Genomic DNA, 16,640 nt, shown 5'->3' with positions numbered 1-16,640 from the left:
AAATTCCATGTGACGGAGACAGCGACAACCCATGTAGGAGATTTTACATTGGAACCACTAAGTCGAAACTAAAAACACGGATATCACAACACAAGTCAGACTACAAACTAAGGCATCAAACATTGACACAAAAAACTGCTCTAACAACCCACTGCATAGAGACTGGACACACCCCCAACTTTGAAGAAACGAAAGTACTTCAACAAGAACGACACTACAGTAAGCGATTCACTCTCGAAACGCTACACATTATCAACACACCTAACAAATACAGAATTAACTACAAAGCAGACACCGAAAATTGCGCGCATATTTACAGACACCTGTTAGTTAGTAACTCCAAGTCAAACAGAGCAGACTTGCTTAAATAAGTAATTATATAAAAATTTTTGTGTTATAGTTTTAATATGTTAATTATGTTATATGTTTTGTAGTTGCCCTGAAGACGGTTACCGTGGCGTAACCGAAATATATCGGAAAAAGAAAAGAAAATTAAATAAATTGGTTTTTCTTACTCTGACCTCGAGCCGGCCAAACAATAAAAATAAAAAAAAAAAAAAAAAAAAAAAAAAAAATTTAAAAATAATTTGATCGATTTTACCTTTCTCGGTATTCGAACTCACGTAAAGGGTATATAATTGCACATATACAAAGCAATTGCGTCTATGTGAGTGTATGTATGTTTATGTGCGTCTATTTGTGTCTGTGTAAGCATTTTCGCAGTCAACTAAACAGCAACATCAACAACAGCCGTGGGCAGCGCTGCAGCAGCAAATATATTTATGGCTATAACTTCTTGTTAAATCGGTCTATCATAGTGAAACTTGACACACGGACATATAATAACCAACTGGTGGTATTTCCATTTAGTTCGAAATTCCAAGAATTACGGGAGTTAGAGAAAATCGCATTTGCGGGGGAGAGGGGGGAGGGAGGGAAATTCCAAAATATACATTTTCTGCGTATTCACACAAGGCATCTGGGACTAAAATTTTGTGTTCCTAGGTCTTATAGTCTCCGAGATATAGGCGATTATACGAATGGAAAATCGGGAAAACCCCCATAGGGGGGAAGTGGGGGGAAAATCAAAAAAATAAAACAAACTCGTATAGCGTACACACATAAGGCATCTTTGTGCAAAGTTTGGTGTCTCTAGCTCTTATAGTCTCTGAGATCTAGGTGATCATACGGACGGACGGACAGACGGACAGACAGGGCTAAATCGATTCGTCTTGTCATGCTGATCAAGAATATATATACTTTGTGGGGTCTACCACTGTTTCTTCTTCTGCCTGTTACATTTTTCAGCTCGCGCAAACCTAATATACTCTTGTACATTTCATGTACAGAGTATAAAAATAAAATAAACTCCTGTTGCATGGGCATCTACATAAACGGCTTAGCTGTTTCCGATCTCCAACAAAATTCAAGGCTGTAAATGCTTCCTTCTCCCTGTTATATACTTTACAAAAACCTAACACCAAGATCATTCAATTAAAATAAACATTGATGCAATATCAAAACTCTTAAAAATGACAATTGAAAACAAGAAAGGAATGCTAAGGAAAACGAAAAAAATTTAAATTAATTTTTTATTTATCTATTATTATATTTACAAATTATTCAATACAAATACTATACAAAAGTGGAGACATGTTCATGTACAGTTTCAACAGCATACATTTACATCAGATGCGTGTATGCAGGAAAGGTTGAACCAAAGCAGCAACAACAACAACAGCTGCGGGCAGAGGTGCAGGCAGAGCATGGGCAGCGATTTTATGTATGGCTATAACTTTCTTCAAAATTGACCAATCATGATGAAACTTAGCATACAGGTACATAAGCACTAACTGGATGTAACTACCAAAATTGATTTCAAAATTCCAAGAAACACGGAACTTAAGGCTATAATAATCCCTGCGGGATAAATTTAAGGGGCAATGAAGCCATTTTTATTTGAATTTATTGTAATCTTGATAAAAACTTGAACTGAAAAAGCACTCCTAAAAAATGTGTTCAATTTTTAAGTAAGGAGTTTCGTCTTGCAAGAATTTTTGTGCAGTTAGTTAGGAGTGGACTCACAAAAAAACCTATAGTATGTGAAGGTATAGTACGTAAAGGGAAACATATGTACATATAGTCCTCTTTGTCTGGCCGCATCTTAAAAGCCGCTATATTTAAAACGTAACACTTATATTTTATCTGCATGGAAGCTCGTTTTAAAAGAGTAATTCAACTCAACAAAGAATTCAAAAAGAATTATATGTAACATATATTAATTTGCATATTTGGCCGAAACGATTTGTCTGTATTTGGGTTCGCCACATAAATTATCACGCAGTGAAAATAGTTTTCAAATATCCAAATTATGCACACGGCCAGCAGCTTATTAGAGGAACCTGCCCCCGACTGCAGACACCCATACATATCGATAAATTACAAGGCTGTTGACAACACCCCAACACACACACACACACGCACACACTTTGTTACACATCCACACTAATTTCTATTGTAGGTGTTACAGGCTGTAGTTCCTATTGGCCACAAATTATATGCAAGTTATAAATCACGACGTCGACGACGACTGCAAAAATGTTCAGCAGCACATTAATTGTTGCAACGTCATTTTCGGGCCTATTGTGTAACCGTGGAGAGCCCAAATAGAAGGCGCAACGTCTGGCCTTTGTGTGTGTGCTTGTGTGTATGTATAGGCTTGCGTGTGTGTGTGTGTGTGTTCGTTCAGTCGCCTTTTATGCGATGTGGCAATTTTGCAAAAGGAATTCCAACAATGTAGACGTTTTTACAACAGTTGGGGATCACGAAAAAAAGAAGGCAACTATTTTTTTTTTTTTTTTTTTTTTTGCATGGCGTAAATGTGTTTTGAAGTTGTAAGCCGGTAAGTCCTTTTTGCATGGGTGTGTGAGAGTCGGCTGTAATGAAATGCTACTGTTTAGTGGCAGGATTTGTCAAAGGCGCGACGACATAAAGCTCCGACGCTTTTGAACATTTTCATAAATTTCCATTTCAAAAGTAAAAAAAACTAATGTGGAATTTTAATCCGCTTTCACTTATATTATCATTTTTCATTTCATGAATATCTAGGCAACAAATTATTCTCCATATATTCGTTAGTTTGCAACTTTTCACCACGACTTCTAAATCTAAGAACTTTCTGTAACTACACTGGGCTGTAAATATATTTATAGATGTACATACTTGTAGGTAGGTCGAAGAGTAGAAAGCTATAATAAATCGATTCTAATTTATATAAAGCACCGATTTGTAGTTAAGTTCAAAATATAGTGAGGCATTCAATAATGTCATAAATACAAAGCGTTGTTATTCTCGACATATGTATATGTACGTATAATATAGATTATGAGGGCAGTCCGAAATGTTTCTAGTCGGGCCATGAAGACGACCTCATTAACCAAACTCTGGTATTGTGATAAGGCATCTTTAAATGTGTTTTTGCCAAAATTTCAATCATTTCGACATTATAGATATCGTTCAACAACTAAGTCCATATCTGTACTTCTGTAAAAATGGAATAAAGAGAGAGAGAGAGAGAGAGAGAGAGAGAGAGAGAGAGAGAGAGAGAGATAGTGTCAATAACAAAGATGCCTAAAAGCCACGTGTGCCATACATTGATCAACGAACATAACGGCTTTGCTGACTTTTGGTCAAGAACGTGTTTCCATACGTTCATATAGCCATACAAAAATCCATGACAGAAATTTAAATCAAATGAGGAGGTTATAAGCTTCGTTTTCCATTTTGAGGAGCAGAACGACGAATACCTTTTGGAAGTGCCAGCAACATTTTCGACTGCCTTAAAATATCCCATATTTTGTACCATAAATCTTGAAATACTTTTTAAATACGACTTAACTGTGCAGTCTGATTGGAAAAGTAGTCAGCGAAATCAAGTTTCTGATAGCACCCCCGGCTTATTCAAACACTTGTAAAAGTCCTTATTCCAAAGCTGGATATAAACGTTTTAACATACATATTACTTATTAAGTTTTGGGAAACAATCAAACACAAACATACACGATATGTATGCATATTTACCGATTTATGTGCAATTCTGTGTTTTTGTTGGGTACCAAATATCACATAAAATGCAGGCACAGCTCACAATCACATGTACATACATATGTATATATATACATATGTATGTATTTATATATTCTTGTGTATAAACTTACGCAGTGGTATGAACAAAAACAGCAAAAGGGCGTCGTTAATATTTCAAAAACAGATACAAGCAAACAAAACAGACAGGAGCGTACAAAGAGCATCGACAGAGGAGCAACAACAACAAAAACACTTCCGACAATTGCTGCTGCATGCGTCGTGCTGTTCAAGTGCCAGCCTCGTATTCCATCCACTGCCCCTTACATTACACTTACTTGTATACATACATACATATGTATGTATATACTATACCCACGGACACACGCCAATTGACAATTGACTTTTGGAGCAAAATATTAAGGCATATTTGTTGCTTGGTCAGCACAAAAGGTGAAACGGACAACAGCAAATTAGAGCGCGATTGTGGAGGAGATGGAGCTCCGTATCACACAAAATCCAACATCCTTGCAAGGAGCGCCAAGACGCGTCAAGTGGGATCCGCAGTTGTGGCTACTTTTAGCAATTTATAGCCACAACGCACACATACAAACAAACGTGTGTACAAATGTATGTACATATGTATGTATGTATGTATATATGTGCCAACGACTTGACTGCACATGCTTCTCAATTACAGCAGATACGCTCGCACACATACAGACAAGCAATCAGGCAATCAAGAACAAGAGATGCCAGCCAGGTGGCGCTTTGTGGGGTTGAGATGTCGCACCATTTCCATGTAAAGAATGGCACGATGGTTGCTTTAAATTAATTGTTGGCGGCTTATATACATATATGTATACATATGTATGTATATACATACATAGATAAGATTACTGTGCGCCAACTCAATTTATTACATGCTGTCAAAGTTCAAAAGGCACCTTTGGCGTCAAACATATGCATTTACATACATACATATGCACTATGTATGTATGTATGTTGGCAACTACCTTAATGTTAGTAAGAAACGAAGATATGTACATATTGTATGTATCTCTAACCTGTTGCAAAGTTCACGCTTCCATTTGATGCCGGTTACTTCCATTACAGTCTTTATTTAAAATATTAGTGACACATTACCAAAATATTAAACACAATTCTTTGCCACAAACATCAGTCCCGCACAACCATAATTTATTTAGCAAAACCAAACCGAACTGTACATGTTTCAATTCCAAAGCATTTCGTGCAAACAATATAGATAGGCGCTTTGCACGAGTAAATAAATTATAGGGGTGCCCAATTATAGAACAAGTAGCGATCTTTAATACCTTAAAGACAACGAATATAAAGCCGTGATTATAACAGCAAAATATTGCGGCTAATTGTTTGATCATGTTAAAACTAATTGTAGGAAAGAACAATTTTTGACTTGTGTTCGAGATTTACTTTCGCTGATTAGCTGTTAATTTGTGGCTCATTTAAAAGCTTAACAGTTTTGATTTTTGTTAATGAAAAGAAAACGTATTATCAAATTCGTTTGAGGTGCGTACTTAAAAAGCCAACCATTTAAGTCTTTTCTATGAAATATTTTTCAATTTTAGAATTTGTCAAATGCATATAATATTTTAATAGTACAAATATCATGTGTACATATCTGGAGATTTATTTCTATATTTTATTCTTACTGTAATATTAAAATTCACATTCACACCATTAAATTCTTTTGGATGAACTATTTTTAAATTGTAGAATTTTTTAAATGCATTTAATATTTTAATAGTAAAAATATCATCTGGAGATTTATTTTTATATTTTATTCTTACTGTAATATTGAAATTCACATTCAGTTTAACATTTTTTGTAAAGTGTGTACGGAAAGAAATCGAATTTACTCGTAATATTTTTTTGTGCAATTCAATTTTATTTAAAGCAGTATTTTTCCCGCATTTAGAAATTTGCCGCCCTTAAAAAATTAACGGAGTGGCACCGCTGTCATCATATCGATAGGCGCATTGGTTTTTCGATTCGCGCATATCGATACTGTAATATAAGCTACGGTCACACAATAGAGCCGCATAAAATGTTAGCTTCGCAACTTTGTTAAAAATTAATAGCAAATAAAACATGGAAAGCATTATTGCGCGTAGTTCGTTTGTGTCGGAAACGGCCAATTTGTTCACGGATGAAAAGACTGCCACTGCACGTGCCAGGGTAATTACAATTGATGCCGGTCTCACGCTTTCAACTTTTTGTTCCCTAATCTCACGTTGTATGTCGGCTACAGGTTGTGGAATGGTGTAATGAATTTTCGACAGCCAGCCCCTCTGGGAAATGCGAGCTGCTGGTGAAGGTGCAGGAAACCATTCTAGGTTCCTGCATAGAGCTGATTGAAGAATTTCTGGAACCGGTGCTTTCGCTGGCCCATGACCAGAACATGGAAGTACGCAAACAAGTGGTGGCCTTTGTGGAGCAGACTTGGTAGCTACCAATGGGAATATTGAATAATGAACGGTTAACTTACAATTCCCTTGCAGCAAGGTGAAGGTTGAACTTCTGCCCTATGTTATCAACATAATATCCATGATGCTGCGCGACAGTTCAGCACAGGTGATAAAACGAGTCATCCAGGCCTGTGGTAGTATCTATAAGAACGGATTGCAATGGCTGTGTACTCTCAGCGATCCCACGGACAGTGCCGAACAGGCCTGGAATGTCCTCAGCTTGGTCAAAGCTCAAGTGCTTGACATGATTGACAATGAAAACGATGGTATACGTACTAATGCCATTAAATTCCTTGAGGGCATCATTGTGCTACAAAGCTATTCGGATGAGGATAGTCTTAAGCGAGAGAGCGATTTCTCCTTAGCCGATGTGCCTGAGCAATGCCAACTGTTTCGTCGTCAGAAGCTTCAGGAGGAGGGCAACAATATATTCGATATATTGCTGCAATTTCATGGTGCCACGCACATCTCTTCGGTGAATCTAATTGCATGCACCAGCAGTCTCTGCACTATTGCCAAAATGCGTCCCGTTTTTATGGGGCCTGTAGTAGAGGCTTTCAAGCAACTAAATGCCAATCTCCCGCCCACCTTGACTGACTCCCAAGTCAGTTCTGTGCGAAAGAGCTTAAAGATGCAGCTCCAGACATTGCTCAAGAATCGAGCCTCATTTGAATATGTCAGCAGCATACGTGCCATGCTTCTTGACTTGGGCGCTTCACAAAATGAAATACAGAAACTTATGCCGAAAATGGACAAGCAAGAGGTGGCGCGTCGACAGAAGCGTCTACTTGAGAATGCCGCGCAAAGCTTGGCGAAAAAGGCGCGTTTAGCGGACCAGCAAAAACAGCAGCGAGAACGCGAAATGGAAATCGATGCGGATGAGTTGGAGAAGCAGCGTCAGAAGTCATTGCGCGTCAATGAGAAATTTCTGACCGAACACCTGCGTACCCCGGAGACCGTCATTAATTTGGTCATTGAATTCTTGCCTGAGCTGCCTCCAGAGGCGCCTGCACAATTCCTTAATGATTATACGCCCATCAAGCAACTCAACATGCAGCAACAAGTGAGCCACATTTCCCGACTCTTTGCCCAGCAATTAACGGAACAAAAATTGGGACCAGGAGCCTCCGCTTTCAGCAAAGAACCGCCATTGCGGCCCAAGCAAACACAACCCATGGACGTGGATGTGCCGCCCGTAATCGAGGGAACCGGCAAACTTTCGGAGGAGGAACAGCAGCGTAAGGAGGAGGCTACCAAAAAGCTACGCGAGACCATGGAACGAGCAAAGGGGGAACAAACTGTTATCGAGCGCATGAAAGAACGTGCCAAAGCACTCAAGCTGCAGGAGATTACAAAGCCACTTTCACGTAACGTCAAAGAGCAATTTCTTCTGGGCGCTGTGAAGCGCATCCTAAACTCGGAGCGTCAGTGCATCATGGGTGGTGTCGCTGCAAAACGACGCAAACTGGTTACAGTGATTGCCGCCACATTCCCAGATAATGTGCGCTATGGAATTTTGAAATTTATACTGGAGGATATTAAGCAAAGAATAGACCTGGCCTTCTCCTGGCTCTTCGAAGAGTACTCACTGCTGCAGGGCTTCACACGACACACCTATGTAAAAACAGAGAATCGTCCCGACCATGCGTATAATGAATTGTTAAGTCAACTGATAAATGGAATTGGACAGCGTTGTGAATACAAAGATAAAATTATACTCCTGCGTCGCATTTATTTAGAGGCGCCTATTCTGCCAGAGGACTCCATTGCCCAGTTGCTGCAGATGAGTTTAGTGGAGGAGTTTACACAGCATGGCTTGGAGTTGGTTAAGGATTTGGCTGTGCTGCGTCCGCCGCGAAAAAATCGCTTTGTCCGCATGCTCCTACAGTGTGCTGTCCACGAGCGTCCTGACTTGCGGGAACGCGCGTTGGTTCATCTGGTGGCTCTATATCATGTGCATAAGATACTCCCAACCCGTATTGATGAGTTTGCCATTGAGTGGATTTCATTCCTCGAACAGGATACACCACCAAACGCTATATTTTCGGCTGATTATGGCAGACCAACGCCCGAAATGGCCTGGAAGGAAGACACTACAAAGATTTGTCTAGTGGTCGCCCTAACCTTGCTGCCTTATAATCCGGAAGGTGTGTATAAAACAAACATTATACTACCAATAACCTATTCTATCATAACACAACATTCTTTTTAATATTAGGTAATGTTTCCAAAATTTCTGATAAATCAATTCAATGCTTTTAGCATTAAGTATTGGTATAGTATTTGAAAAGTTACTTTTTCTTTTTGACATATCGTCTGAAGTGATTTAAAAGTTCAGCCCTTAAGCTTGCAAATTGCATGATCTGTCCAAGTTATATATTTCCTGTAGAAATTAAGTATATGTACGCTATATTGATAGGAACTTTCTAGTTCAGAAATAAGTGTGTTTTAACCACAGACTCCAACGAAAACGTACAACAGTTGCTGTTTGAATCGTACATTATTAAAAACTCTCAACCGAAGTTTTTTCAAAAACATAAATTATCATTATGCTATCGATTTTAGATTTCAAAATAGTAATAATCCGTTCCTATTGCCATTTTTGATTCTTTAAGTTTTACATGATTTAAATAATCCTTTCCCCCTTCTATGCCGTGTATTATTTTTAATTAAGTATCAGAATCCCCATTCTGGAGTCGAATTCTTATCACTTGCTTTTCTTTCCCAGTTTATTTGGCCAAACTCTGTCAAGTCTTTGTGGCTTCCTCAGCTGAACTGAAACGCACAATTCTACGGTCCATAGACTCTTCTATTAAAAAGCTGGGCGTGGAAAATGAGACGCTGCTCAAACTAATCGAGGACTGCCCTAAGGGCGTGGAAACTTTGGTCATACGCATCATCTATATTTTAACAGAACGGGTGCCCACACCGCATGCAGATTTGGTGCGTCGGGTACGGGACCTTTATCATAACAAAGTGAAGGATGTGCGCGTGCTTATTCCCGTGCTGAGCGGTCTTTCACGTACGGAACTTATCACAGTGCTGCCGAAGCTGATCAAATTGAATCCCGCTGTGGTCAAGGAGGTGTTCAATCGTCTGTTGGGCATTGGCGCCGAGTTTGCCAATCAAACGATGGCTATTACTCCTACAGATATACTGGTGGCTTTACATACCATTGATCCGAGTGTTTGCGATCTGAAGGCTGTAGTCAAGGCCACCTCAATTTGTCTGGCCGAACGAGAGGTTTACACTCAGGATGTTCTCATTGGAGTCCTACAGCAACTGGTAGAGGTTATTCCTGTGCCCACGCTTCTCATGCGCACCATCATTCAGAGCCTCACACTCTATCCACGACTCTCAAATTTCATTTTAAATCTGCTGCAGCGGCTGATCCTAAAGCAAGTGTGGCGACAAAAGGTCATCTGGGAGGGTTTCCTCAAGACAGTGCAGCGTTTGAAGCCTCAATCGTTGCCGGTATTGCTGCAATTGCCGCCTCAACAACTCATGGATGCCCTGCAGCAATGTCCGGAGCTGCGGCCTGCCTTGTTGGAGTACGCGGAGAGCATACAGGATGAGCCCATGAGCGGAATAACGCAACAGATATTAGACATCATAACAGGAAAATCGGTGGAAGTGTTTGTGACGGTAAGTTTGATGCCCAAATATTTTTATTTTGTAATTTGTTTGGTTTTAATTAATGAACCCACAACACACCAAAAATATTATTCATATAATAATAGAAGTAATTTAGTAGTAAATATAAGCTGTTCTTGTTCACACTTTATATTTGCATCACGTGAAGACCCGCCTACGGATTATTTCGATTTATGTTAAATACTTTATGGATGAAGAAATGAATACCTTTTCTTGTGATTGCATGATTATTCGCCCGGGGTCATAGTCGTATGGAATTCCAAGAATTAAGTTATATAAATGCGTAAATTAAAATAAAACCTTCCATCTACTACTTTAAATAAAATTTGGTTCCCTATGTACATATGTATGAAAATCTTGGCTTATCCATGCAATCTTCGGTTTTATTGCAGGACGAATCTGGCGGTTATATAGTGCCGGACAACATCAAAAAGGAAATCGAAGATCCCACAGATTTTGGTATTATTTCGACGGTACCTGTGCTGGCATCCATGTCGGCACCCTTGCCTGTGCCGCCGCCAGCGATCACAGACTTGAATCAGCCACTGCCACCTGGCGAGGACTAATGACGCACGATACTTCAAACACACTACTTTAGTTTAAGCACAAAAATTGTTACCGTATATTAGACAGGCAAAAAATATATATTTAAACAAATTGCAACGAATTTTTCTATTTAGGCGACCTCCGCTTCCATTTTCTTATCGGAAAGAGCAGCCAATATATTCCTTGCAGTTATGCGCGACATTTCCTTGCGTGTCTCAATATCGGCGCTGCCTATGTGCGGCAATAGTACAATATTCTCCAGTTCTAAGAGTGCATCATTCAATGGCAAGGGCTCTGGGGTGGTCACATCTAAGCCGGCGGCCTGTATGCGTTTCGTCTTCAGTGCATCGCAGAGCGCTTGCTGATCCACAACACCACCTCGCGCTGTATTTATAAATATGCAATTCGATTTCATCTTCTTGAAGGCTGACTCATTAAAAATCTCTTTCGTCTCAGGTGTCAAGGCGCAGCAGACAATTATAAAGTCCGATTCGGTAAGCATCTCATCGAAACTCACACGTAGTGCATTTATCTTCGCTGCCTCCGTGGCGCGCTCACTGCGGGTCGTGTAGGTTATCTGCGATGGCTTAAATGGCACTAGTCGCGCTCCTATCTCTTGACCAATGCGCCCAAAGCCATAAAGCCCAATGCGTGTGTTCTTCAAGCCCTGCCCACACATCCACATGGGCGCCCAGGACTTCCAGCCGCCATTGTACACTTGTTTGCTGGCCTCGAAGAGGCGTCGGTTGGTGGCCAGCAGCAGCGCCAAAGTCAGCTCGGCGGTGGCATCAGTGAGTACGTCTGGCGTGAAACCGACACGTATGCCACGTTTCTTGCATTCGTCAATGTCTATATGTTCGTAGCCCACGGACATAGTTGATATGCATTTAAGTTGCGGTCCAGCGGCATTCAGAACATCGGCATTTATTTTATCAGAGAGGGTACAGAAGAGTGCATCTTTGCCTGCTACTTGACGTAGCAGTTCCTCACGTGGCACGGGCAGAGGTTGCGACCAAGTGCTAACATTGCAGCTGTTCAATTAAAAAAAATTAAAACGGGGTATATGTACATATAAGCTGGGATTTTAAAATTAAGTACGAGAATACAATTTGTGTTTTACCTTTTGCGTAGCAGCTCCAGGCCACTGGAATCCACATCAGGGCGGGTAACGTAGACAGTCTTGGACAAGCTCATAGCTAAGCGCGTCGAGGTAGAAAGTCTTCTGACGAATTGTGAGATGAGCCGGGATCGCATTAAAACAGCCAAAAATAACGGGTGTCGAGCAAATCAACTCCTAACTCTGACTCTCTGATAAGGGGTTACCGCCATTACAGTTGTAAAGCCAACAGTCCGGCAGCACTATAATCGTTTTCACATTCTCCAATACTACAGATTTTAGGAGTAGCTTTTAAATTACGGAACAATTTCTTTTATATTTAAAACTTATTGTATTATATTGCAATCTGAGCGGCTCAAATAACTTAAGTCTTATTGCTAAACCGGCTGTCTTAAAATTACTCTTTATGCGCAACTCTGCCGATATTATTATGTATTAAGTCCCACTATTAATTTAAAACAATTGCCTCACAAAAATCACCGCAAAATCATTGAAATGCAAGTCAATCACCCAATATTCGGATAATTGGTTTAGAGTTTAATGTGGAACTTAAACTTATTTATTACAGCATGTACAGAAAATAATTTTTGTTATGAATTACAGCAATCAAAGCATCGATTTTTAAAATTATTCACATTATGGGCGAGACTTTAAATCTACGAGTACATTCGGAAACTGTGCTCGATCGAATTTATCCTATGTGTGGTGTTTCCGAAAATTTGAAATGATTTGTTTTCTTTATTTGGTTCGTTTCATCTTTTGAAATCGGCAATCGATCTGGCAGCTCTGACACAATTCACAGCTTCAGTTTTAACAGCTGTTTTGTGTTATTGCTCTGGAACATATTTCATAGCCGGTAGCGTGCAGAATTCGCTTGTGGATGCCAAATGCATGGCATACGTCATATTTCGAAGCTCCTGAAAACGTCAAGTGTTCATATCTTGCCTGTCGTGGACCGCTACAATAGTCTGCGTCACATAAAAACGGTAGTCAGCCGCATGCCGTCCGTCACAACAACTACAACGGCAGCAACAATTGATCCAGCCATTATTGCAGCGCTTGGACAGCCACCGAGGATGCGTGAGAATCCAGCATTTACTAAGGTGGACAATCCAGAATTCTACAGCATTTTTACGCCCGAATTGGAAGCTCTGGTAGGGCTTTTCAAGAAATACAATTATGAGCTGAGAATTGCAGGTGGCGCCGTGCGCGACATTTTGATGAACATAAAGCCAAAGGACATTGATTTCGCCACTACAGCTACTCCGGATCAGATGAAGGAGATGTTCACAGCGGAGGAGGTGCGCATGATCAATGCTAAGGGTGAAAAGCATGGAACAATAACCCCACGTATTAATAACAAGGAGAATTTTGAGGTAACAACTTTGCGCATTGATGTGCGCACCGATGGACGCCATGCGGATGTGGTTTTTACAACAGATTGGCAGTTGGACGCAAATCGCAGGGACCTTACTATAAACTCCATGTTCCTGGGTTTCGATGGCACTGTGTATGATTACTTTTTTGGCTACGAGGACTTGCAGCAACGTCGCGTTGTTTTTGTAGGCGAAGCCGATGTGCGCATAAAGGAGGATTACTTGCGCATTTTGCGTTATTTTCGTTTCTATGGACGGATAGCCAGAGATGGTAGCTCTCATGATGCAACGACTTTGGCAGCAATTGCTGAAAATGCCGCGGGATTGGCCCGTATTAGTGGTGAGCGGATTTGGACGGAGCTCCAGAAAATTGTTGTGGGCAATTATGCGCGTGAGCTTGTCCTGGAGATGCACAAATGTGGCCTTACTGAGCATTGTGGACTGCCGGCGCAGCCGAATGTTGCCGAATTCGAACGTCTCTGTGAAGACTTGCAAAAGTTTGATCAACCACATTATCCCATATTATTCCTAATTGCTTTGCTGCACACCACCGAAGATGCCATGAAGATGCACGAGCGCTTAAAGTTGTCCGCCTATGAGCGTGATCTAGCTTTGTTTATAACGCAACAGAGGGAGCGGGTAAATTCAACTTTCCAGATAAATGAGGGTCGTTCCTAATTCATTTATTTTTGTTTCCAGATCGGTACCGAGTACAATACCTTACGCGACTATCAGAAGCTCAGCCTACAACCGAATGCAAAACGGGACTATGTGGAACAACTGCTTAAGTATGCAAACAAGGCTGAGCTATACAATCAACTGAAAGCATGGCAAACACCCAATTTTCCTATTAATGGACACACATTGAAAAGTCACGGCCTCGTCGGAAAGAAAATGGGTCTGGTGCTAGCGCAGCTGCGACTCATCTGGGCAGACAGCGACTTTTTGCTAACGGCAGACCAATTAATAGAAAAGCATTTACCTGAAGTTCTGGAACAGCTTCGTACGCCTCCTAGCACACCCAACAAGAAACAACGGACAAAATAATGTAAATGCCTGAGCTTGTGTTTTGTTCACTATCGAAATATAATTATGTATATAATACATATATATTTAATCTTTGTGAAATATTTGTATGGGACGCGTAAATCCTACCTCACAATGTTTAGGGACGCCCATTAGTTCCATCTTGCTAAAGCCAACCTCAGGGCTCAGCAAGTATTCGGTAAACTCAGTAGGAAAGAATTTGATTGCATTGTAATGTTGTCGTATTTGTTCCTGAAATGGAAAATAACACAGAATTACAAATAGATTAGTTATAAATTTAATTACTAAAAACTATATATACTTACTGTAATGGCTTTGCGACGTTTGTAGTTCTGAAACGCCTGTGGTTCGAGAATTAATTTTCCACCCGGAAGCAGCTGCAGAAACATGCGTCGAAAAGCTTGCTTTAAGCCCGCATCACCAAACTGGAGATGAATCCATTTGGTCACTGAAAGGCACAATATAACATCGAATTTGGGACGTTGCACTTCAAGCAAAACGTCATCGTCCAGAACGTAATTGCCATAAATAAATTTTACGTTGAAAGGGAACTTGTTTTCCGCTCTCTTTGATGTTGTAGCGTTCTCCTTTTGCTTTAGAATATTTAGTTGTGTCTGTGCAATCTTGATCAGCTTTCGATCTATGTCTAGACCAACGAGGCTTTTAACACCGTAACGCTTGGCTATCTCGATTGTTAAATGGCCAGTATTGGAGCCAATGTCCAATAGTATTTTATCCTTAAAAAGCTCCTTGTGTGTGTCGATCACATCCAATCGGATGTCGTGAAACACATTGTCCAAAAAACGTTTGCCATAATAATTTTTGTAGTTGCCATACATGTATTTTGTCTGCTTCCTTCGCTTTTTTGCGTCACTATCAGCATTGTTGGCGTCCAGTTGTAAACGTTTTTTAGGGGACTGTGGGGCCTTCTTTTGTACTGCGGTGGCGATGCTCGTGGACTGAGTTTTCGCTATATTTTCCAGTTTATCTGCGAGTTTTGAGCTTTCCAGGTTATCTACTTTATTTGCAATCTCAGTATCTTCCGTAGCAGGCATGTGCAACTTCAGTCTTTTCGCTTCTTTTGTGTTATCGTCGTTTGTTTCTTTACGTTTCTCAGCATTATCGTTATTAATTGGAATACCATCTGTGCTCTTAACAATTACTATATTGCTTTCAACTTTCAACTTAATGGGCGAATTTGTTCCTTGATGATTTTGTTTCTGAATCTCTTCGGTTATCACCGTATTGTTATTGTTTGTTTCCACTTCCATGGCGAAATCTAAGCGATTACAATGGTTTGCTTAATACGGTTTTATTTGATTTGCATCTAGTTGCAATATGAAAACAACATCTATACAAACCTTCTGAAGAACTAGTTTAAAAAAAAAACTTGCCCCGGCTTCTAATTACTAATAATAGTGCAGAAATGGATGCGTTTTTAACAAACAAAACGAGCGGCAACTAATGGAAACAGCTGTTTCAGCAGTGTTGGTAAATTGCACTTTTGTGAATGAGTGGTAGCACTTTGCAGAGTACTTATATTTAAGTAATAAATAGGGCACACTCACATGTTTACAAGCTTCCGCAGGTGAATGTATTTAAAAAAGGCGAAAAATAAAACGTTATTTAAGACACGTGGAAGGCATTTTGATCTCATTTGTGATCACATTGATAGTTATTGATTTTCAGGAACGCAACAATGAAGCTCATATGTTCATATAAGCCTATGCTGCGTCTGCTGTCTTTTATCTCTCGAGAATAGAGAAGCACGAATATATTTAATAAGAAACTATTTTATTGTCTTTCTAGATATTGATCTACTTAGTCATTTAATTGCACCAATTTTCAAAATACTTTGTCCACTCAGTAGAAGCTACTTCCAATACAAGATTTTTGAAAGATTAAATGGCTTCTTAACGGGAATAAAAATAAGTAATTGGGAGCCAAGGCGAATCTTTAGGCGGGATGATCCATTAATTCCATGTTTTGGGTGCTCCAAAAGTCCTCTATTGCATTGCCTTGATGATAAATAATTAATGTTTGGAGGATAAATATTAAAAACTTTAAGCTATGCCTTCTTTACTTTAGGGTGCATCCTAGGACTATGTGCTGTGGCATTCTATTGTAATCAATTTAAATGGATCTACAACTTCTTGCTAGGATAACGTAGGGCTAAAATTAAAAAAATTAACGGATTTCAAACTATTTTTTTTGCCGAGATAAGCTTTTCAATTGGTTTTATGAAAAGAATTAGCGCTTGTATCAGACATCAAACAAAAAATATTACGATCCAAATGACTCATTTGA

At 39.8% G+C, this 16,640-nt stretch overlaps 5 protein-coding genes across 5 annotated transcripts in view; 2 read left to right on the top strand and 3 right to left on the bottom strand.

Moving 5' to 3' along the window:
* The window catches only part of LOC115625246 (RNA-binding protein Musashi homolog Rbp6), a 160,879-nt gene extending 155,641 nt beyond the window's left edge, over positions 1-5,238 (bottom strand). The window contains exon 1 of the mRNA XM_030520240.1: positions 5,151-5,238. Within this exon, the coding sequence (XP_030376100.1) occupies positions 5,151-5,194 (44 nt within the window). The 5' untranslated portion in view covers positions 5,195-5,238. The remainder of the gene's footprint in view (positions 1-5,150) is intronic.
* A 915-nt stretch (positions 5,239-6,153) lies between these two features.
* Positions 6,154-10,904, top strand: LOC115625258 (symplekin). The gene is made up of 5 exons (XM_030520254.1): positions 6,154-6,303; positions 6,377-6,570; positions 6,627-8,740; positions 9,322-10,238; positions 10,640-10,904. The coding sequence occupies exons 1-5, from the start codon at positions 6,217-6,219 to the stop codon at positions 10,811-10,813; spliced, it is 3,486 nt and encodes a 1,161-aa protein (XP_030376114.1). The 5' UTR covers positions 6,154-6,216; the 3' UTR covers positions 10,814-10,904.
* LOC115625259 (glyoxylate reductase/hydroxypyruvate reductase) lies at positions 10,841-12,093 on the bottom strand. Its single transcript, XM_030520255.1, has 2 exons — positions 11,914-12,093; positions 10,841-11,824 (listed from the first exon to the last, which is right to left on the bottom strand). The coding sequence occupies exons 1-2, from the start codon at positions 12,045-12,047 to the stop codon at positions 10,924-10,926; spliced, it is 1,035 nt and encodes a 344-aa protein (XP_030376115.1). The 5' UTR covers positions 12,048-12,093; the 3' UTR covers positions 10,841-10,923.
* A 678-nt stretch (positions 12,094-12,771) lies between these two features.
* On the top strand, positions 12,772-14,403 carry LOC115625179 (CCA tRNA nucleotidyltransferase 1, mitochondrial). Its single transcript, XM_030520144.1, has 2 exons — positions 12,772-13,925; positions 13,986-14,403. The coding sequence occupies exons 1-2, from the start codon at positions 12,798-12,800 to the stop codon at positions 14,331-14,333; spliced, it is 1,476 nt and encodes a 491-aa protein (XP_030376004.1). The 5' UTR covers positions 12,772-12,797; the 3' UTR covers positions 14,334-14,403.
* LOC115625180 (probable RNA methyltransferase CG1239) lies at positions 14,349-15,772 on the bottom strand. Its single transcript, XM_030520145.1, has 3 exons — positions 15,695-15,772; positions 14,639-15,612; positions 14,349-14,564 (listed from the first exon to the last, which is right to left on the bottom strand). Exons 2-3 carry the CDS (start codon positions 15,602-15,604, stop codon positions 14,400-14,402), a joined length of 1,131 nt encoding a protein of 376 aa, XP_030376005.1. The 5' UTR covers positions 15,605-15,612; positions 15,695-15,772; the 3' UTR covers positions 14,349-14,399.
* Positions 15,773-16,640: the final 868 nt, after the last annotated feature.

Source organism: Scaptodrosophila lebanonensis, unplaced genomic scaffold, assembly GCF_003285725.1.
Source record: "Scaptodrosophila lebanonensis strain 11010-0011.00,11010-0021.00 unplaced genomic scaffold, SlebRS2 tig00000072-arrow-pilon, whole genome shotgun sequence".
Taxonomy (NCBI): domain Eukaryota; kingdom Metazoa; phylum Arthropoda; class Insecta; order Diptera; family Drosophilidae; genus Scaptodrosophila; species Scaptodrosophila lebanonensis.
Note: the sequence above shows the minus strand (reverse complement) of the source record. Positions and strands in the feature narration are given on the sequence as shown.

What these genes read in the sequence shown, in the direction of transcription:
- LOC115625258 (XM_030520254.1), top strand. Translation starts at nt 6,217, where the DNA reads ATGGAAAGCATTATTGCGCGTAGTTCGTTTGTGTCGGAAACGGCCAAT. An exon ending in GCTGCCTTATAATCCGGAAG is followed by an intron (nt 8,741 to 9,321) that starts GTGTGTATAAAA and finishes TTTCTTTCCCAG; the next exon opens with TTTATTTGGCCAAACTCTGT. An exon ending in CGGTGGAAGTGTTTGTGACG is followed by an intron (nt 10,239 to 10,639) that starts GTAAGTTTGATG and finishes GTTTTATTGCAG; the next exon opens with GACGAATCTGGCGGTTATAT.
- LOC115625259 (XM_030520255.1), bottom strand. Translation starts at nt 12,047, where the DNA reads ATGCGATCCCGGCTCATCTCACAATTCGTCAGAAGACTTTCTACCTCG. An exon ending in CTGGAGCTGCTACGCAAAAG is followed by an intron (nt 11,825 to 11,913) that starts GTAAAACACAAA and finishes TTAATTGAACAG; the next exon opens with CTGCAATGTTAGCACTTGGT.
- LOC115625179 (XM_030520144.1), top strand. Translation starts at nt 12,798, where the DNA reads ATGCATGGCATACGTCATATTTCGAAGCTCCTGAAAACGTCAAGTGTT. An exon ending in TAACGCAACAGAGGGAGCGG is followed by an intron (nt 13,926 to 13,985) that starts GTAAATTCAACT and finishes TTTTGTTTCCAG; the next exon opens with ATCGGTACCGAGTACAATAC.
- LOC115625180 (XM_030520145.1), bottom strand. Translation starts at nt 15,604, where the DNA reads ATGGAAGTGGAAACAAACAATAACAATACGGTGATAACCGAAGAGATT. An exon ending in AACGTCGCAAAGCCATTACA is followed by an intron (nt 14,565 to 14,638) that starts GTAAGTATATAT and finishes TTTCCATTTCAG; the next exon opens with GAACAAATACGACAACATTA.